At 52.5% G+C, this 21,813-nt stretch overlaps 1 protein-coding gene across 4 annotated transcripts in view; it reads left to right on the forward strand.

The window, feature by feature from the left end:
- Positions 1-21,813, forward strand: part of PLD1 (phospholipase D1) — an 81,354-nt gene that overhangs the window by 9,908 nt on the left and 49,633 nt on the right. For 2 of the 4 annotated variants that reach the window (XM_075418320.1, XM_075418323.1), the window contains exons 1-2: positions 3,543-3,708; positions 21,350-21,535. In XM_075418320.1, the coding sequence (XP_075274435.1) occupies positions 3,696-3,708; positions 21,350-21,535 (199 nt within the window). In that variant the 5' untranslated portion in view covers positions 3,543-3,695. Of the gene's footprint in view, positions 1-644; positions 1,103-3,542; positions 3,709-16,785; positions 17,033-21,349; positions 21,536-21,813 lie in introns of those variants that run through there. The other 2 variants (XM_075418321.1, XM_075418322.1) reach the window with 2 other exon arrangements.

Below are 21,813 nucleotides of genomic sequence, written 5' to 3' on the forward strand. Positions count from 1 at the left end.
GGTTGTCTGCAGACGTGAGGGACGGGCAGCGGAGTGCTCAGCTCGAGCAGCTGACGGTTTGGTTGCTTGGTTTTTGCCATCTTTGATACTTCACCTAACCAAGAACGTGCCAGCCGAAACGTGGCCGTCCGGCGGCGCCGGTCTGGGGAACAGCCTGCTCTTTGTAACGCCGTGAGGAACACAGCGCCGGGGTTTGTACTGCTGCCGCGGTGCTCATTTAACAGGGGCAAAGCAACCTGGCAAGAAAAACTCTACAGGTAAAACCCTGCGTTCAGGTGACATCTGCGTTCGATACGTCAGATGGATCCCTGCCGTGGCTCCACTGAAACTGCTGAGGGCCCTCCTGCGCTCCAGCCCCTGGGCAAAACTGCTTTTTGCCAGAGAGTGAAAGGGGAGACTGCTTTTCTGGGTGAAAAAAAATGTGGTTTGAGAGGCCTGGAGAAGTTGATGCCTTTGTGCTGTCACGCACTCACTCCCACCCGCTCTGAGGCCATAGTTTGGCGTTTTTCTAGTGTCTGGCAGCCATCGCTGCCCCCCTGCTCCTCCCCTTTCCCCCTGTTTGTGTTTGTGATGCCAGATGGTGACCAAGATTGAGGATGAGGTCCTTATATTTTAAAAAAATATATCCCTTTTTCTCTTTGCAGGTTGTCTTTCAGCTGGTGGATTGGGTTTGGTGTGCAGCAGCGTAGGCTCCTGGTCCTCAAAAAGCCCTTCTGAAGATGTCCCTGCATGCCTCATGCAGCCCCGCTTTTGGCCAGTTCGTTAGGCATGGAAACGAAAATTTTTAAAGAGAAGAAAAACGTGAGTGAAGTGCAGCTAAATTAGAAAGAAAAAAAAGAGATTCCCAATATTCGCACCTTGGTCTTACAGACTGCAGTGGCACCGATCCCCGCATGACTGCCCTGCAGCACGCTCTGTTCACCAACATCTCCTGTTAAATAAGAAAACTTCCACACCCCCCTGTGACAGCAACAAGCGTCCGACTCCGAAGGATGCACGGAAGTTCCTGAAGATCAAAAAGCAGATAGGAACAGAGGACCAAAGAACTGCCCCCCCCAACAGACAATATTGTGTTTCTTCAGAGCTCCAGATATCTTTGAAGGTATGTGCCAAGTATCCACTTTACGGATTGCCTCTGGGACAGGGAAGATTACGGGAAGTGTAGCGAATCACTAATGGACGCGGGCACCACGGCATTTCTTCTGGAAGAGACGATAACTGTGGGTGGAGAACCTGCCCTGTTGTGGTGCTCAGGAGAGGGGAATTGTGCTATGTAGAGGCCAAAACGCTCACGGAGAGTGTCTGCTCATTCCTGCTGCTGGCCCAGCCCTGCTCACAGCGGCTGCCGAATAAACCTAGCAGCTGAGGAATTAAATATGTGTTAGCTGAGCTGAGGCTTATGGACTTGTAAAGGTTTGCCAGAATTCAGCCAGCCAGAGAGCTGTTTTCCGCGTCTGCGGTGTCCCCCCTGGGCACCAACGCGCATGGAGAGGCGTGCAGAGGTGGGAGATGGTGGGGGTCCCCTGCAGCCTGCTGGCCCCTGCCCGAGGCAGCGGTGGGGTGAGCAGAGGTGGGGCTGGAGAGGATGGCAGAAGTGGGCACCCCAGGCAGGCAGGGGCCCTGAAGGATGCTCCCCGTGCTGTCCGTCCACTGATTCCCACCCCACGTGCTGGCGTAAGCACGAAACCCCCTGCAGTGTGGGGAAACCTGTCCCTCTCGAGCACAGCTTTGCCCGCTCTTGGGGGTGGAAAGGTGATGCCAGCGATATGGAGTGACTTTCCGTATTTCCTGTCACCCCTGCTCTTTGCTGCAGAGCTCCACCCTGCTTTTCTCTGTAGCTTTGGTCTCTCGTGACGCTGAGCGTTAGCAATGCCCCCCTGACTCGCAGCTCCCCGGAGATGCCGAGTGGTGCAGTGTCTGGGCTCAACACTGTGGGCTGAAGGAAGCCGTGTTGCAACCCTATTGGGAACCCACCTTAGATTTCTCAGTTTGATTTTAAATGTGAAGCACATTGCTACGTCTTTAGTAAGCTGTTGGTAAGCCAAGACATAGTAAACCCAGTGTAAACGAGCTGAGCCGAAGCTGCAGGTGTGCCTGTAACCAAAGCAGGTACTGTTCTGGTGGAGAACATGGTGATGCTTCAATATTGCACTGCCAGAGCAGTGGTAGAGTCCGTCTCTGTGTTAGCAGTGACCAAAGTTGGGTCATTTATCTCATGGAGATTTGAGGATCGTGGTTCACTTCCTCTCTATTAAAAAAAAAATCCTTTAAGGGAGAAAAATATCATAACAACCAGATTGAAATCTTGCTGTAGAGACAGCAGCGGGAACACTGAATTCCCTGGAGAAAGGCACCGAGATGTCCCGTGCAGCTGTGGCGCTGGAAGCTGTGGCACCGCAGACAGGTTTCGGGCATGTTACCAGCACGCAAGGCTACCTTCGAGCTGTGGAACGTATGGAGCATTTTTGCTTCTCTGCTTGTCAGTTCAGTGCTTCTATAAGCACAAAAATTTTCTCTCCCTCTCGCTAAAAAATCTGCTTCTTTGCATATTAAAAAGGGCACATGGGAAGTAACATGAAAGATGCAGCATGTGCGGATGAGTGCCGCTCGGTTGCAAACAATATGTGACCATGATTATTGGGTTATCTGACGCTAAAAATAACATTGCATGTGTACTTGATTCATTGTTAATTCGCACTGACTTGTTTCATTTGTTCCCCTCGCCAAACGCGATTTCTTGGCGGCAGCCCGGGAAAACCGACTGCTCCCTCTCGCAGTAATCGGGCTTCTGTGAGAAGGGCACAGAAGGGGAGAACCTGTGCTCCCCACGCAAGTGGCACTGGCTTGAGAGTGGGGCAAATGATGAGGGGACTGGAGCATCTCTGCTACGAGGAAAGGCTGAGGGAGAGGGGCTTGTTCAGCCTGGAGAAGAGAAAGCTGAGAGGGGACCTTGTAAATGCTTCTAAACATCTGCAGGGTGGGTGTCAGGAGGACGGGGCCAGACTCTTTCCAGTGGTGCCCAGTGACAGGACAAGGGGCAATGGGCACAAACTGAAGCAGAGGAAGCTCCGTCTGAACATGAGGAAGAACTTCTTCCCTCTGAGGGTGATGGAGCCCTGGCACAGGCTGCCCAGGGAGGTTGTGGAGTCTCCTTCTCTGGAGATATTCAAGACCCGCCTGGACGCGGTCCTGTGCAGCTCTGAGTGACCCTGCTTCGGCAGGGGGTTGGACTGGGTGACCCACAGAGGTCCTTGCCAACCCCTGCCGTGCTGTGATTCTGTGAAATCAAAGTCCCCGTGTCGCAGGGCTGCGAAGCTGCAATTTAAGAAAGCAGAGTTCCTCCTCAGCGCTAACAGGTCATTTCCTTGGGCCCCCCCCCCCGAAGCAGCGCCCACCGCAAGCAGGGCGCAGACCCCCCCCCCCCCCCCCATCTCCGTGCCCCTCCCGGCCCGGCGGGGCGGGGCTTCCTCCCCTCAGCCCGGCGCTCATAGGCTGGGGCGCGGCGGGGGCGGGGCCCGGCGGGAGCGGAGCGGCGGGGCTGGGCGGTGCCGGGCGGCTGAGGGGTGCGGGTCCCGCTCCGCTCCCTGCCCGGGGGAAGGGGCTCTGCTCGCCTCGGGAAGGGAGGAAGGAGGAAGAAAGGAAGGTGGAAAGAAGGGGCTCGCTGTCTGCGGCAGCACCATGGGGCACCCGCGCCCATGGGGGCAGGAGGTGGGTAGAGAAAAACCCCGGGTTGCGGGGCGTGTTGCGGGGCGGGGGGAGAAAGGGCAGATACTTCAACGCAGGACGCTTCTTTTCGGGCCAGTCCCATTCTCGGGCTCGCTACTGAGGCTGGGAAAGAAACTTTGCCGATGGGGCGGTGTTTGCCAGCCGTGTGGGACATTTTGGGGTGACTCACTGATTTTTCATGCGTGGAAATGGCGGGGCGGGGGCTCCGCCGGGGCTGCTGAGCCCTGCGCCGGGCTGCAGCCAGCCGGGAGGGTCCGGAGCGGGGCGTGCGGAGATGGCAACTTTACATTTGCTTCGGCGTCGCTGGAATGCGCTGGGCCGGTGGAGCTGCGTTGGGGCCGCTCGCACGGCGCGGGGTGGAACCGGAGAGGTTCCCCGGGCGCTGGTGGCTGGCGGGCACGACCCGTTCGCTCAGCTGCCCACCCGGTTCCTCCGGCGAAAGCCTTCTCTGCCTGTTGCTGCTCTCCTTCCCTTGGCGCGGTGCCCTTTCTCGGTGTAGGAGGCCGCTCCTTGGACATCTTTGTCCCCAGAACGCCTCGGGGCCAGCCTGGGCAGTGGGTCAAGCCGTTGTGGCTCCGTTGACCCTGAGAGTGCTTTGTCAGGGCTGACACGGGCTCTCGGTACACAGCAGGACAACGTGTGTTATGTGTCCAGGTCTGCGTGGTCTCCAAATCCCTCCTGCGAGTAAATCTGCCTGGTGTCTCCAAAGCCAGTAGAGTTACGTGGCCGTTCGGGGACAAGCACTGGTAGTTTGGACTGGGCGGATGGAGCTCTGCTGGTTCGGCGTTCGAAGGCTGTGAGTGATGGGATGCCGTGGCGGGGCTGCTTTGTCCCTGGCTGCGGGGACAAACGCTCTCTGTCTGCGCGTGGAGTTGTGTTTGCAGCGCCGGGGGTGGGAACTCTGTCTCCAGTGTCTTTCATCGGTCGGGAATTCACGTTTTGCTTCCCGTGCCGTCTCTGGCGTTTGATAGCGTGAGCTCATGCTGGAGGCTCACAGGTGACTGGGGAATTTGGTTTCTGACCGCCTCTTCTCGTGGTGCTCTCAGGAGTGTTAGCTCTGTGGCTTGGGTCCTGTGGCCAAATCCTGCCCAGCTTTGCCAGAAGTTGGGAAGCTCCGTGTTTAAGCCCTTGGGCCCCGCTACCCTTCCTTTTCAGCTTGCCGTCCACCTGCACTGCGTTTACTGTGAATACGCAGAAAGCCCCTTCTCTCAGGGTCAGCGTTACGGTCTGATGCTGAGCGCTGCCCAGGGATGCTGGGTCCCTGATCCCTGCTCGGGGGACAGGTGCTGAGCACTGGGGTGGGGTGGTGGCCGGCAGCCCCCCGTTGCAGCTGAAAGGGGTCCTTCCTTCCGTCCTTTTGCTGTGAGATACCACCAGACCTGTCAAGTCAGGTTTTTGCAGTGGGGGAGTGCGTCTGGCCTTCCCCGGAGCTGGGGGTGCAGCACGCGGGAGGCTGCGGAGCCTGCGATGCCACGGCATCCCGTCACCTGTCCTGGTGCAGGGTTTAGATGGCTGGGGGACTGGGCTCACTGGCTGCGTGGGGAAGAGGGTTAAGGCTGATCAAAACTGGCCGGGGAAAATCCCACATCCCTCTCTATTAAAATTTACAGAGATTCCTGTAGGCTGTGGTTCAGCACGTAGGGAGTCAGTCCGATTACCTCAGCAGCCAGGTATTGGCATAAATGAAAGTTTAGCAAGAGACGTACATCTGTTTAATTATTTTTTTTTCCCAAGATTTAACTTCAAAGGGTCTCACTTAAATACCCATTTGCACATTTAATTTTGTCCAGATACATAGCATCCTCCTTTCCAGGCTTATTAAAAATTAGCACTGAGGCTCCGGTCTTACTGGAAGAGACTTAATGAAGTGGGTTCTCCTGGGGACCGTGATGCTCTTTTAATTTTGAGAGGCTTGAACTCCTGCCACAAATAATGCTGTTGCTGGCAGGTGTCCCCTGAGCTCTTGCAGCCGAGGAAGAGTTTGCTGGGATCAGAATTGCACCTTCTTCAAACTGCTGAAGATACTGCTTTACATATATATAAATCAAATCGAGAGCACTACGTAGATCATCTTTGCTGGTGAAATCATTTGTTTGTGAAGCGGGCTGAAATCCTGTGCCTTGCCTAGACATTTTTACTACTTTTCTTAGTAAGTAGCAAAGTGTAAAGGCTTGTGTCAGCTTGACATTGTTATCCCGTGTGCTTTATGACCTGCTCTTTAGACTGCAGGTGTGTCTGCAGTAAAGGAAAGATCCCGTGTTTACAGTGGGGCTGCTCTCAAGCAGTGATTTGAGAAATCTCTTCCTTCATAGACCGTGCAAAGAAGTGCGGTTGTGTCTCCTCTCTCTGTTAGTTATGAACTGAACTTGGGCTTTTACAGTTATTCCTTCTCTGGTTATTGATCTAAAGTAAGTTAGCGAATCTTCAGGGAAAGAAGCGCCAGGGGAATGCACTGACTGCCAGTGTTGCCACAAATTTTATTCCCGTGAAATGAAACCCTAAAGAAGATATCGGTTATTAATGTTCATACAGGCTTCTAGATTTGTCTTCTCTGTCTCTACCTAATGAACATACCAAAGGAGAAACTCGGTCTCTGAAACAACCGAAGCCCCGGAGTACAGCAGCGAGCCGTCGCGCTCGGTGACCAGAGGCACCCTTTTCCTGTTGCCCCTGTTGCAACCTGGTGGTTCCTTCATTTCACATTGTAGCAGCTCTTTTGTAGCAAGTAATTTAAAAAAAATAAAGACAAAAAAACGTTTGGATGGGAACGAGCATTGTACAGTGGCCCTAAGTCTGTGCATAATAGAGCTGAGGAAGCAATCTGATTTTCTTCTGGGTGTTAAGTTGCTGGGGTGTCTGATGTCAGTAAGCACCTGGTCTTGGCTGAGGCTGAGGAGGGAGAGAGCCAACACTCCAGGCCTTTTCCTCCTATTGTCTGGCTGACAATTGGTGATGTGTTTTTTAACTCTCTCTCACGCGCCCTGTGCCCTGGAAACACTCCTGCAGGGACCAGGAGAGATTTGGTCATGGCCATGGGTGTCATGGAAGCTGCGGTTGCGTTCTTTTTTCTTTCCCTTCACAAAACCTCGGCCAGCCTTTTTTTTTTTTTTTCCACCATCCCCTCCAAAAGAAGGTTTTTTGGTCCTTATTCAGGTGCTGCTTGCCATGCTTTTTCTGCGCTCTGAGATGTGGGATGTGTGAGTAGCTGGCAAGCAGCCTGCCTTCTTTGCAGCCAGCTATGTGGGGCCAGACCTCAGCCCTGCTGAGCTGCAGGATGGAGATACAGACATATTATTTTTTTTGTTTGTTTATCTGTATTAAAATAATTTTTTAGCGGCTACTGAGCCAGATGTCTCTGCCCTGCCTCTCACTTTCATGGACTTGTAAGCACCTGCCAGATGCACGTAGCAGCTCCACATGTGCAGACACCCTGGATAGCAGAGGGTGATGAAGGGATTGTGAGGAAATAAAGCTCTGCTTGTCAACTCGGCTTTCAAAAAAAAAATTGCTGTGCTGCTCCCCTGCCTGCTTGGCGCAGAGTGTCCAGGGTGGCAGGAGGCACTCGTGGTCCACAGGGCTGAGGGCATGTGCCCGTACCCTGGCTCCTGTTCCTGGAGGGAGCGACCAGGAGAGTTTGCAGATAATTTTTTTTTTTTTTTCTTTATATATATATGTGTGTCTTCAGGATTCAGTCTTCTCTATTTCCACACAAGAACAGCGGGAGGTGTCTAAGCGCTGGGGTCGGCATCGCGTGCCGTCGCCACTGCCCTGAGCGCTTCGTGCATCCCTTGCTCCTCGTGCCGGCACGCTGTGGCGGCATTTAGTGCTGTCACCATCCCTAAAGCAGATCAACACCACCACGCCCCGGGGTTCACGTAAGGGAGTGGGGCTGGTGTCTGTCAGCCAGCTCGCCTGCGTCGGGGTGCTGTGTCCCCCGGGCACCCATCTGCTGGCGCGGGGAGGGGAAGCAGCCGTGGCAGCAGCAGGGAGGTGAGTTTTCCCTCTGAGAACAAAAATAATTTAAAATAATTTAAAAACAGTTCCGGCTCACGCAAGCCTAAATAGACACTGGCGAGGGAAAACTTGCTAAAAAGGGGTCAGGGAGGGGAATGGAGCACCAGAACGACCTGCTGCTACTCCAGCAGCGAGCGTGGTGTGCCGGCACGGTGACAACACAGCATGTGGTCAGGATTTGTTGCCAAAAAGAGGTGCGGGATTTTGGTATCGAGATAATCGCCTCGATATAGCAATCTTATCGGGCTAATGGGCTTGCTTGGTTTCCAAGAAGATGTGTCCAAGATTGGGACAATGAACCTGGCAGCATCTCCTTGGCACGTGTCTGGCCGTCGGCGCTGAAGCCGGTGGCGGCTGCGTGCAGCATTCACACCTCTGCTCTTTGGTTAATTGTGTTTCTGCAACCATTCTACCTTAAAACTTCCCCTTTGTACTCTGGGCATGCTGTGCTGGCCATACTGAGCTCCAGCAAATAAAATTGTGCTTCACCCCTAGTAGGATTTGACAGCAAAGTAGCCAGTGTGCGTTAATTATCTTAGTGTAATCGTATTGTCTCTTCCTCCTCAATCCATTTTTTCTGGCAGAGAAGGCACAGCAAAAATAAGAAATGGTCCTTCTGCCCCGAGGAACTGGCTGACTAGGGAGAAAGGCTGTCATGAAACGGCAATGGGGATTGTGATGGGCTGGGCGTTTTGCTGAAGAGGAAGAGCATCCCTCCATTGCCCACCCTGGGCAAGCTGGGGGATGCGGAAAGCCTCCGAGAGAGGAGGTGTAGAGGGAGGGTGAAAAACATCATTGCCATTTGCAGATTTACTCAAGAGTCTTTTTCCCTGGGCATGGAGTCCTGGTTAGGCTATACTGACAGCAGCAAATATTCAGAATATTTCTGGCATTGGGAGTTATTTTTCTGGTTTACACCTCTGTTGGTGGAAGAATAATTAAATTGTCGATTCCTTGATTGAATTTTTCAGGTCAAGCTGTGAGTGGGCCTGATTCGGGTCTCCTGTTTTTATTTCTGCCAGTGCAATGAGCCCTAATGCGTGCATCCATCACGTGAGGGGGTGCTTCTTTTTGGTCAAGTAAGCTAAACCCACTGATGGATGCCTGGTGCCTTCCCGCGCTCCCCAGGGCCGGCAGCAGGCGCGGAGGGGTTCTGGGGCTGTTGGCAGCTGTGGGGCTGGGGACGGTGGTCTGGGCACAGAGGGACCGCTCTTCTCCAGTCCAAGTGTTCTGGCGGCGGTGACAAAAAGCAGTATCAGGCGGACAATGTCCCACAGAGCTGGGCTCCGACGGCCCCCGTGCAAGCGGGTGATTCACTGCCAGTTGGTGTTTCTGGCTGGCTTGCCATGCGGGAGCTTCCTTCTCGGCTCTTTGCCCATCAGGGTCCCGCCGGCGGCGTGCCCTGGGTAGCTCTTCCGTGCCGACGCATCCCCGAGCCACTTCCCAGAAACTTCTCCCATTTTACCAGCCAGACTTTGGGGAGGATTTTTTATTTTTTTTTACATGGAAATCCTCATTTCTGGCTTTCCCCCTGGTCTCTGTTTCCTCACCCTTAACATAGCCCTCTCGTGAGCACACGCTGCTGGCTGCGATGCTCTCGGAGCGGGTGCACCTCGCAGCACACCTTCAGGTGTTAAAAAAACCATATAAGTGGTCAAAAAACATGTAGGTGTAGCATTTTGGGACATGGTTCAGCAGACACGGTGGTGTTGGGCTGACGGTTGGACTGGGTGAGCTTAGAGGTCTTTTCCAACCTTAATGATTCAGTGATTCACTCGCCGTCAGCGGGGCTCACGCTTGCTTGCAGCCTCCGGGGATCCCAGGGGTAAAAATAAACCGGCAATAGGAATTAATTGCACATTTCCAACTCTTTTTGTAGCCTTGGGTGTTGTGGCCATGGCCATACATCGTAACCGTGCCCCACTAGCTGGCTAAAGGCAACCTTGCTGCTTTTTTTTTTTTTTTTTTAAATTTAAAAAAATAGACGTTTTCTTTCTCGGCAAACTGTAAATGTGACACAAGAGGTAAAACAAGTGGATATGCTGGGCCTGCATTTTTGCTTTTAATTCAGGTGAAACGCAGTTAGACGATGTGGTTGGCTTTTCTGCGTGAAGAACACAAATCTGCCTGGTTTGGTGTTTCCCTGGGGGCGGTGAGAAGCACCCATGGGTGCTGGGGTCTCCCTGGGGTCTCAGCTGTCCTCTCTTTGTCACAGCTAAAGGGCTGCTGGAACTGTCTGGAGAGCAGGCAGTGCATCACACAGTCTCTTTGGAAAGAAACGCTTTGGTCTCTCATTCCTCCTTTTCTAAACGTCTATTTATGTAGTCCCCAGGAGACGTTCTGAAGTGTGTTTTTCCATGACAGAGGTTTCCTACAAGTCGGGGTTTTTTTCTTTTTTTTTTTTTTCCTCCTTCCCCTAAGTGTCCCACCCAGCATTAAGTTTTACCAAGAAAGATCAGTAGATGACTCACGTTGCCTTTGAAATTTCTGCGGTTAGACCTGATCCCACTGAGTTTTGGCAGCAGTTATGGCAAATGAGCCATTTTGTTCCCTGGGAGAAAGAACCGATGAGATGGGAACTGTTGTCAGAGCCCTTTCAGGTTTTTTTCCTCTCCCAAAGCTATCGCTTTCCTTTCTGCCAAACAGCTTTTTTGTATATGTACAAAACTGTCTGCAGACACCTTCCTGAGCAGCACTGCTCCAGAAGGTTGTGACAGCTGAGGGACGAATAATCTTGAATTTCTGGCTCATCGTGTGCAGCTGTCCATCTCGTGCTGAGGTCTGGAGGGTTAAGCTTGTAAGTCGTAACCTTAATGCTCTGTTTTCCTCTAGGAACGCGTGGAAAAATACTGTACAGGAGTTTTCACAAAGCATGAAAGAGCTGCAGGGCATCTCTGCCTGGTCCAGACACCTTGTGTTGCTTGTAAGGTGGTGGAGCTCTGGGTACGTGGGGAGTGGTGAGGAGCAGGGAGGCAGCTGAGGCGCGATTTGAATTCAGACACAAGATCATCTTTCACTGCTGCCATCAGCGTGCTTCTGTGCTGGCTTGAGGGAGGCGTTGTTTTTTCCCCCGTGAGGAAGGAAAGGAAAAAAAATAGATACCCAAGACAACGATTTTGTTCGAAGGAAGCTGTCAGTATTGTCAAAGTGTGTAAATGAGCTATTTTGCATAAATTTGCAGGTGTTCAGTTGTATTTAAGCAAGCAACATAGGAGAGCTGTCTGTTTCTGCAAGCTATCTCTTTATAATCAGCAATGTTCCATTGAGTTTGCCAGGGTTTGATCTCAGTTCAGCAGGTACCGATCTGAAACCTCGGCCATCCTTCCAGAGTTACTCGTGAAATCAGAACCGAACTTCTGTAGTTATTTGCTCATCCTTAGTTCTGATAATTTTTCTATACCTTGAAGTGTTTGATTCATTAACTTTCCAGTAACTGGAGTACTCTGCTTCTACTATGTGTCCTGAGCGCTGTTATGGAGATCCCATGGTGGTCTCCTTGGGAGAGGCTGGTTCACAAGGCGACCTGAAGCCATCCGTGAAGTTTTGGGGACAACATCACCTTTGCCCTCTGAGCTCAGCTCACACCTTCTCTTAAAATTACCTCTGGGACTTCCTCAAGCCAACTGTTTTCTTCTTGTAAACCAGAAGTTCTCAAGTATTTGTTTTAGCTGTCCAGGGAGAAGCAAAATGCCATGCTTGAGAGGCCTTGGTATTATGCTAGATCCAGGGATGAAGCTGTTTGTGAACTGGTTGGAGATTTCTGGGGGAGGCCAAGGGCTGATGTTTGCCCATGTTGGTGCTTGCTGTTGGCTGTGGCTGAGGATAAGCAGCTGCATTTGGAAATGTAGAACAGGAACAGGATTCTATGATTCTGTGTTCCTGCCTGTCATCTCCTCTGGTACGTGTTGTGGCTGGCTCTTTGGGCGTGATGCTGTATTGGGTGATGGGCACATGGTGCTGGGTGTCCCTGCTTGATGGTGGGAGCTGAGGCCATTGAGCACTGGAGACTAAAGGATGGAAGTCAACCAAGACTGGAGACATCAAATTCTTGTGGAGTTTATTAGCCAGAATAGAATCATAGAATCATTAAAGTCGGAAAAGACCTCTAAGACCATGAAGTCCAACCGTCAACCCATCACCACCATGCCTGCTAAACCATGTCCTGAAGTGCCACATCTACACATTTTTTGAACACCTCCAGGGATGGTGACTCCACCACTGCCCTGGGCAGCCTGTTCCAATGCTTTACAACTCTTCCACTTAAGAGATTTTTCCTAATATCCAATCTAAACCTCCCCTGATACAACTTGAGGCCATTGCCTCTCGTCCTATCGCCAGTTACTAGGGAGAAGAGACCAACACCTGCCTCTCTACAACCTCCTTTCAGGTAGTTGCAGAGAGCGAGAAGTGCATGGAATGCATGAAATATCTGTAAAAGCATTGCTAAAAAAAAAAAATTATTAGTGAACTTCAGTTTGGAAAGGCGCTAAATCCAGGTTTGCGGGCAGGGGTACGGGAGCCTTTCGGGGCGATGCGAACGGCTGCACCGTGTCGTGGGGCTTTGTACCAGCGGCTCCAGGGCAAGGTCAGCGGGTGACAGTGCTCCCGGGGAGGTGCAGGGTCCCGCTGGGATGGGGAGGCAGCAGGAGCCATGACGTACCCTCACAGGGCCAGCTGGCAGCGCGCGGTGTCCCTGAGGTGACGCAGCTCCTCCCGCTCCCCTGAACCTGCTTTCCTGCTCTGCTGTGGCCTGCTCGTGCCATTTTTCCCCAATGGAAATTATTTGAGGACTCGCAATAAAACCATTTGAAAAGACCCAAGCAAGCAGAAATGGTGCTTTACTAAAGCAATAAACTATTAGTAAAAGTACATGGTCTCGATCTGCTGCTCCCCGTTGCTGTGATACCCACTCGTTTCCTTGAGCAGCTCATGTAAAGGGTCAGCAAAAAGTTCGCACCTTTGTGCGCTTTCACGTGTGGTTTTGAACAGCAGGAGGGGAAAAGAGAAAATCGTGTTCCCACTTAATGGAAACTTGGCAGTCAGCAGCAGGGCGACAGCTGGAGCGGGGACGGTGACCTCCTGCCGTGTACTGGGGCTCCCTGCCTTGCTGTGGGGCAGGGAGCAGGGCTGGGGAGCAGTGGCTGGCAGATCCCGCTGCTGTCGCCTCAGTCCCTCCCAGAGCACAGGCTGCGGGGCTTTCCCTGGGTTTAGCTTGGCTGGTGGGAGTTGCAGAACGGTCGGAGTCGGAAGGGACCTCTGTGGGTCACCCAGTCCAACCCCCTGCTGAAGCAGGGTCACCCAGAGCAGGCTGCACAGCACCGTGTCCAGGCGGGTCTTGAATATCTCCAGAGAAGGAGACTCCACAACCTCCCTGGGCAGCCTGTGCCAGGGCTCCGTCACCCTCAGAGGGAAGAAGTTCTTCCTCATGTTCAGCTGGAACTTCCTCTGCTTCAGTTTGTGCCCATTGCCCCTTGTCCTGTCGCTGGGCTCCACTGAAAAGAGTCTGGCCCCATCCTCCTGACACCCACCCTGCAGATATTTGTAAACATTTATTAGGACCCCTCTCAGCCTTCTCTTCTTCAGGCTGAACAAGCCCCTCTCCCTCAGCCTCTCCTCGTAGGAGAGATGCTCCAGTCCCCTCCTCATCCTTGTAGCCCTCCACTGGACTCTCTCCAGTAGCTCCTCATCTTTCTTGAAGTGGGGAGCCCAGAACTGGACACAGAACTGTAAGTGTTTGCATTTATCAGCTGTCCCCTAACCCCGCCGTGGGATGGAGGTGCCAGGCTGCCTTCCAGTGCGCCTGCTCTGCTCCGAGCTGCTGAAATTCCCTGCGGGAATGCGGCTGGGCAGGTGGCACCCAGAGACACCAGAATAGCATTGGGTGATGTATAGGACATCAGCTGCATAGACATCTATACGTTTAGATCATGAAAATATGTCCTGTATTTATATGACGTGTTTGACTATGTATAAGAGCGGCAGGAACGCTTACCATCCTGTGAGCAAGGTGGTGGTCCTTGTCACCTCTGAGCATTGCGGAGATGGTTACTCCGAGTCTCATTTGTACTACGCTGCTGCTCTGGCAAGCTTCTTGGGTTTAGGATTTTATTTATGTAAAATAAAAAAAAGCCGTAAAAAGCTTTTAGGGCCAAGCTCTGTCTGTCTGCCAGCACTCTGAAGTCCTGCGTCCTTTGGCCTTCCCACCGTCTGCGCTCTTTGAAGCGGGTCCTTTCTCCAGCCCCTCTTTTCTCTTGCCCACCTCCGCTGCGGGGTGTGGGGATGCGGAGGTGGTGCCGGTACCCAAGGTGCTGCCAACCGCTTCGCTTCGCCCTCCGCAGCCGCAGTGCTAGCGGGTCCCTGGGGCTGGAGAACCGGGTGCTGGAGGCTTTGGGCATCCCCTGCCCCGGCTGGCAGGGGTGCTACGCACAGTGCTCCGGGGTTTAGGGGTGCGGGGTCTGTGTCGTGACCGCGTCGGAGCGGAGGCTTCACAGTGATGGGGGTTGAGCACAGCTCGCCGGAGGACGCGCGGCACGAGGCGTGTGCGCTGTGCTCAGACACTGCCGTCTGTGCCCGAGGGAGCCAAAACCTGGTGACGAATCAGTACGTGGAGTGCTGGCATTAATCATTGATAAATAGCTAACGATCGGCTTCCCGGGGAGCAGGGGCTGTGCTCAGGGTGTGCTGGGGGATGGGGAGCCAGAGCAGCCAGCACGGCGGCGTGAGATCAGCAGCCGTGCTCATCTGTGGATGTTGATGTTTTTCACATCACTGTTCCATAAAGCAAATAAAATGCGTCCTTGGGAAGGGCCTGACGCTACCGACTGGTCCTGGGCGTGGGGCAGAACCCAGCACGGAGCGGTTTTCTGACTGCGGCGGCAGGTTAGTCACCGCGTCGTGACGGTGCTGCCCGCGGTGATGACCAGTGCCTTACCTCATCGTTTCCCTTGACCTGCCTGCTCGTTCCGGTGCTTTTTCTCCAGCACAGACACTGTGGGATGGATGCTGCGGGACCCAGTATGGGGCAGAAAGGGCTCTGCCCCAGTACAGATAGCGCAGCAGGGACTTCCACAGAGTCACCTGTTATTTCCAGGCAGTCCCCATCTCGAAGCATCTCGTCCCCTGTTGCGAACGGGGCGTGTGGGTTCCCATGGCTTAGCTTTTCCTCCAGGCAGGCTGGTGGCTTGGCCGTAAGCATCACGTGGAAAGGACTGTGGAAATCAATAAAGCAGAACCAGGGAACTGTGCTGCGGTCATTAAAGTGGGAAGCGCTAATTGGTTCCTGCTGTTAGAGGTATTGCTGTTAGACGTAGGAGCTTTGCGAGAATAATTGTTTTGGAAACAGTGATTTAAAATATTTTAGTTTTATCAGGATTGGGCCAAAGATAAGAAATTTAGGTCAGGATGCTGTCTGAACATGACGTTTATTGTTGATTTGGATTCAGATTTCAGTTCTTTTCCAGCTCCAGATCTTTCCAGGGTGGGAGCAGTGCTCTGGTTCTTATTCAAGGGTTGTTTTGCGTGTTTTAAAAAAATAAACACTAATCTTCTTGCACTGTCCCCGTACTGTGAGCATCCGGAAGGGCATATTTTCAGGGCATGTCTCGGTGTGCCATGCGGGTCGCTTGCTCATCTGGATGAATGGCTCCCACGTACTGAACTGAACAGCGAGGTTAAGTCATTGCTGAGCATTTTTTAACCGCCTTGCCTTTTAATTTCATACATAGGGAATGTAACGTGCTATCTGCAGGAGCCCTTGGATTTTGGTGTAGAAGTTCATGAGGGTATACTGAAAAATAAAACCAGTGCACGTCTCTCTTGCTGCGTGCGGGTACGTGGTTTTCCCGTGGGAATGCTGGGTCTGGGCTGCCCTTGGCAAGCAGGGTCCCCTTCGCAGGGCTGGTGGGGACCCACCATGTCTCCTGGCTGCTTGGTGGAGGTCTGACATCCGCCAAGGGCTGCAGAGGGAAGGTGTGCCGGGGTGTCAGCCTGGGGCTGGCGACAAGCCCGGCTTCTCCTGCGGGATGCACATCACCCCTCAGAAAGGGCTCCTGTCAGCCGAGAGTACTTCTCCGTGAAGGAGTGGTCCAAAGCTAATTTTAGGTTTAAATTGTGAGGAACTGGGGAAATGTTTACGTGGAAAACCTTCGTCACCGCCAGGCAGGGCGAATAGCTGTTGAGGGCATCATGTGTAGGATTTCCTTGGCATCTCCTCTGGGCTCTCGGTGCCTGTATGGCATCCAGGCTCCTGGCAGCAGCAGGAGGAGAGGAGAAGCTCGTGGCTCAAGTCGTTTGGGTTTTGGTTTGCTTTTTCTTTTCTTTTTAATGACCCCATCTCATTGCTTTTGCTCCACACAGCCAGGGTGGCTCACGCGGGTCCCACCGCCAGCACTGGGACAAAACCAAGCCTGGGAACAGCGGTCACTTGTCACAGCCCTTGCCAAAAGGTCGCTGCACTGGGAGAGATGTCATGAGAACTGGAACGAGGGTAGTTTTGAGGGATTATAGAGTTTCTCGCCATGGGGACGGGAGTTGATGTAGAGCATCAAACCCTGGGAGGCATTAGCAGGAAATGCCTGTTTTTACTGGACGTATTTTCTCTTCCCTCCTCCCCTCTTTCCCAACTGAAGGCTCTCTCGGCTTCACAGCTCTGCGTGGTGCTCGTCAGCGTTGTAACCTCATTAAGGAGCGGCAATTGTCTGAGCTTGTTGCAGATCGGCCACGATACAGGCAAGGGAATAAACTTAGGCTGACCAAACCTCAGGTAGCCTGCGCTGTTACCAGCTGCCTACACTGTCACATCAGGACTTGAATGTCTTCAGAGCACGGAACTCTTCAGGAGTATTTACTAAAATACGCATTTTCTGCCTTCCAGTTTGTCTGCCTTCAAAGCTGTGCTTTTGTTGTCCTATGCAACAAGCAGAAAGCCACTGTTTCTTTAACGAAGCCCGAGATTGTCATATGATGCCCTAAGTAGTAACTTGGGGTTAAAGCATAACCAAAATGGCAAATAACAAAAATAGATACTGAGCTTGCAGAGCTGCAAGGATTGAGCTAAGGGTTTGCAATACATGCAGAAGGGCTCAGGGATTAGTATAGTTAATTTTGATTTTTATAGCCAGTTTTCCTGTAGTTGAAGCCTTGATTCTTGGCACAGTCGCTGGTTCCAGTGTATGTATTCCACTGGTTGAAGAGGCTTGGTGCCCGCGTGCTGTGGGGACGGCCAGGCAGGCAGAGAGCTGAAGCTGTGCTTTGCAAGAGGAAATCACTAATCTGAAAACTGGACTGGACAAAGGTGGGGTCAGCAGTGTTTCTGGGGCTTTTTAGTATGTTTTTTCCGCTGTTTCCATTTTTCTCCATCTCCCTTTTTCCTTGTTTTTTTTTCGTTCTTTTGGAAGTTTTCCTTTACCCCTGACTTTAGTTTTGCTGTTTTTCCCTCCTTGCTGCTTTTGCCCAGGCAGACTTTGAGCCGGATAAAGCCGGAGCGTCGCCTCGCCGATGTTAACAGGCGGGTCGCCATGCTGGGCGGCGGCTTTGGGTGCTGGGGTCTCCGGGGGGAGCCGGGGCTGGCGTTCCCCCTCCCCTGCCCCGGAAGGTCGACGCGGGCAGCCTGCCCTCGCAGATCCCCAGCCCTGGGGACCCTGCCGACCCCTCCTCGCGCTGTCCCCTGCCTTTGCCATCGGCTGGGGATTTTCTCCCTGAACTTAAGCCTGCATTTCGGAGCAGTTCTCTCTTGTCTGTCCTGCTCACAGCAGTCTTCCGCACGCTTACAGGCTGCTGCCGTGTCTCCTCCGAGTCTCTTCCTTCTCTCCGTCCAGACACTGTGTTCTCACAGATCAAGTGCTTGAGATCTGGCTCTTCCCGTTTTCTCCACCCTGCCTTCCTTTTTGGCCTGCCGGCCATAGGCTTGTTTGTGCATCCTGGCACAGGTTTTGCCTTTGTTCGGATTGCTGGTTCTTGACCCACTGAACCCTCTGGTCTTTTTTTCTTATTTTCCTTCCCTTTTATTTTTTTTTTTCATTCTTTAACAAACTGCTGCCTGTTTTCTATCCTGGATGGCAACAGCCAAATACGGAAATGTAGCACTAGTTTCTAACGAATGTCATTCTGTTATTTCCACCCTCCTGCAGTTTGCCGGTGTCATTTGAGTTCTCCCTCCGTCCTTCGCCTAATTGCAGCCGTCAGAGCTGACAATATCAGCAAGTTTCATAACCCCATTTTGTAGCCCATCGTTAGCGCAAGCAGCGAGTGGCACGGGGTATTCGGGGCCTCCTCGATGCAGCTCTTCTGTTTTGCTGCTGAATCACGGGTGATCTCGCTTGGCGCGTGTTCGCAGCCAGCCTGCTGCAGGTTAACCCGGGCGCGTTCCTCCGCTTGCCCGTGGGAATGCAGCCAGTGTCCGCATGGAAACTCTGGCCAAGAGGTTAAATAGCTCTTGCCGAGCAGAGCTGTATAAAGCAGTCTGCAGAAGCTTTCCGAGGGACGTGGTGCGTACCGACTTTCCAGCTGACCCCTGTGCTGCCCTCCCTGCCCGCGGCTGGGTTTGCCCCCTGCCCTCAGCTGGCTGGGACGGGGGAGCTCAGCCGCTGCCTGGGTTCGTGGGCCTTCTGGCAGGGCTGGAGGCAAGTCATCGTTTCCCTCTCGAGCCCATAGTCTGGCTCTGATCTCGACAGGGGGGAATCTTGCTGCTGGGGTTGACTCAGGTCCAGCTGAGTTTGGACTCTGCGCTATCCCAGGACTTGTCTGTGCTGGCTGTGCAAACAGCTTTAGCTTTTAAAAAAAGAAAAAATAAAAAAAAAGATCCTGAGTTATGCAGCCCTGCTGTAGTCCTTAGCAAATAATCGTTGCCTGCACTGGTTAATTGTTTATCCATTAACCAACTGAGTCGATTAATCTGACAAGAGGAGCCCGGCTGTACCTGGCACTGCAGGGAGGAGGAGGAGGAGGAGAGAGGATGCACATCCTTCCCGTGTTGGCTTCCGGCCGCATGCTCTTCCTCCGGCCCTGCCGATGGGGTGTTTGTCTGCTGCTTTCCTTCAGCGGTGATTCCTGGCACGGCACGTACAAAGGGTGTTTGGGCTTGTCTTTTCTCTGAGCCTGCAAACCTGTTCTTTTGGAAAGTGCAGTAATTCTTCATGAAGCAACAGCATCTCTTCATACTATTAAAAAAAAAAAAAAGAAAAAACCTCAAACCAACCAAAACTGTGTTTTGTTTCCAAATGTGAATGCAGACAGAAGAAATACCAAGGAATATGCTGCTTAATTTCCAGCTAGAGATGGCCAACAAATTCTTCGTGTGGTGTGCCAAGTGGGAAATAAAATAGGATTTTATTGTACGTGTCATTGCAGCGCGGGGAGGTGCTGCTGCCCGGCGTGGGGCAGCTCTGGCCTCTCCCCTGCCATCCCTGGGATTATTTGGGGAAGCCGGATAGCATGGCCTCCCTCCCGGGAATGCTCTTTATGTATGCCAGCTTTCTAGGGAGAAAATCGAACATCCGAAGGCAGTCTGTATCTGGTGGAATGACTTCACTGCTAGAAGAAAATAAAAATGTACCTTATGGTCTCTGAGTAATGAAAGTCCCCTGCGGTGTATTGTTAGTGACAGGTAAAGTGCGAAGCGGTGGGAGCTGGCTTGCCCCCGGGTGACATGCTTGGACATGCTTGTGCTGGTCCGGCGAGCCCCTGGTCTGGTCCTAAAGCCTTCGGTGCTGTGGTGGCATTCCCAGTCGCCAGTGGAAGGTGGCAGAGCCACCAAGAGCCTCAGAGCCCTCGCTCCCAAGATGAAGCTGTTTATCCTGCATTTGCTTTGGTAGAAGAGAAGAGATTGACCCAGTTTTTCTTGATTCAAGTCTGTGGGTCGGTGTGGAAGTGGGATTTTTTTGGTGGTTTTTTTTTTGTTTTTTTTTTTTTCTTCCATCAAGGCAGCTGATTTTAACATGTTTGTGGGCTTACGCATCAGCCTTATGTAGTAATAAAATTATGTGGTTGTTTCAAGAGGGGAAGATGCTAAAGAATGGTCTTTTAAGACCAGCTAAACACATGAATTATTAAAATGTTAAATTATTTCTAAATTATGGCATATCTAGCTCTTTCTATGGAGCTCACTCAAGAATAATTGCACAGTGTTCTTTGCAGAATTTACCATCAGAAGTGTTGCGCTTTTTTCCTTTTTTCTTTTAAACCATTCTTTCACACAATGATAAGGGCTTCCACAAGTATAAATGGGCATCCTTGTGCTGGTGTCTGTAAAATGCTGCCAGTTTGTCCCATCCATATTTTTTCTGCATAGCGGTCGAGCTGTGACACTTACTGCAGAGCAGAACAAAGATTGAAGGGACTTCTTATCACGGAGATGCCCAGGAGCTGTTGCTTGGCTGCGTGCAGGGACCAGCAGCCGGGTCCGCAGCCCCGTGGCGAGTTGCAGAGATGGGAGGAGGAGGAGGAAGATGACGCTTTGCAAATACTGACAAGCACGGAAAGCTTGCATCAGTGTTAGTGGACATGCCTCACATCTTGGTTACGTTATTTTCCCGTATTTTTTTTTTTTTCTTGTCTTCTTCCTTCCCCGTTTTAGTCCTGACTCAGGCTCCTGGCGTGTCTGGGTGGGGATGAAGGTGGGAAGTGCTGTAGTCATCAGCACCCAAACATCTCCAAGTGCCACTGCCGGCTTGTCCCGAGCAGGCGACAGCCTTCCATCACGAAGGGGTGATGGGCTGGGCCCCTGCAGCCACCCGGGCTGTGTGAGGGCTGCGAGCTCCCCGGGGGGGCTGTTGGAGGGGTGAGCACGAGGACGAGCCGCAGCATCCACCCGCCTTGCTCCCAGGCTCTCTGTGGGCAGCGGGGTGCCCGGACCCGGCTCTGCTCCCCGGACAGGAGCCCTCACGGCTGCAACTTTTGAACCTGCTGAGAGGATGGAGCTGTGGGAGAGCACGAGACGCGCAGATACTGCAGGCAGTCGTGTAGGGTGCATGGAAATAGAGGAAATCTTAATAATGCCGGGAGTTTATATCCCTAGTTCAATCAAAGGAAGAACACTTCACAAAAATGCCTACTGATTTTCTATGTGAGCTTTTTCTCTGTGCAGCCTAACCTGGGAAACGCAGCGTTGTGTGAATGGAGTGCAGGATTTGGCCAGGCATTGATATGGTTTGTGCTTTTTCTGGTGCATCGTCGTTATTGCAGAGATAGCTGAGGTGACCGGACGAGTTGATGCGGAAGCTTCCTTGCTTTCCCTTTGAAATCTGTATGCGAAGGTACTCCTAAGCTGCAGCCACCCCCTTGCAGGTTTTGTAGCTGGAAAGTGAAATATTATACGTTTCTCATTTTAAAGGACAACCGAAGTGTGCGAGTCCTGCGGTCACTGGCATAGGGGGAAATTTTCTTTTGTAGCCTGAAGCTACCTGTGCTTTCCTGCTGCTCCGGGCAGTGGTTTGCTGTAGCTGCAGAGCTGGGTGTGTTGTGTCGGGTCTGTAGGATGGGGAGAGTTGGGATGAATGCGGGTAAGGGGCTGGAGGGAAGAAGGGGCCACGGCTGCCGGGGGTTTCCCTCAGCCCTGCTGTGCCAAGGTATTGCCGGGGGGATGATGACAGCCCTGCTCCTTCCTCCTCCCCAGCCCCCCGTGGCTCCGGCGCGTGGGTCCCTGACATGTCACTGAGAGACGAAAGCCGTGCAGCTGCGTCGACGCTGAAGAAGATTGCTGCAGACATGAGCAACATCATCGAGAGCCTGGACACCAGGGAGCTTCACTTTGAGGGGGAGGAGGTTGACTCAGAGGTGCTAAATGACCCGAAAGCTGCCGGTGAGTTAACACCCATGTGTGCTTACCCTGCATCCCACCTGGATTTAATAACCGATAATCTGCTGACAGATAGGGTAAAACATCAGTGATTTTACCAACCCCAACCGTTGGCCCTGATTTAGGACTGGGAGGCATTGCTCTTAGCACTTGATCTTGTCAAGTCATAGAATCATAGAATGGTTTGGATTGGAAGGGACCTCATAGATCATCTGGTTCCAACCCCCCTGCCATGGGCAGGGACATCTTCCACCAGACCAGGTTGCTCCAAGCCCCATCCA

This window comes from Opisthocomus hoazin, chromosome 4 (assembly GCF_030867145.1).
Source record: "Opisthocomus hoazin isolate bOpiHoa1 chromosome 4, bOpiHoa1.hap1, whole genome shotgun sequence".
In the NCBI taxonomy this organism is placed as follows: domain Eukaryota; kingdom Metazoa; phylum Chordata; class Aves; order Opisthocomiformes; family Opisthocomidae; genus Opisthocomus; species Opisthocomus hoazin.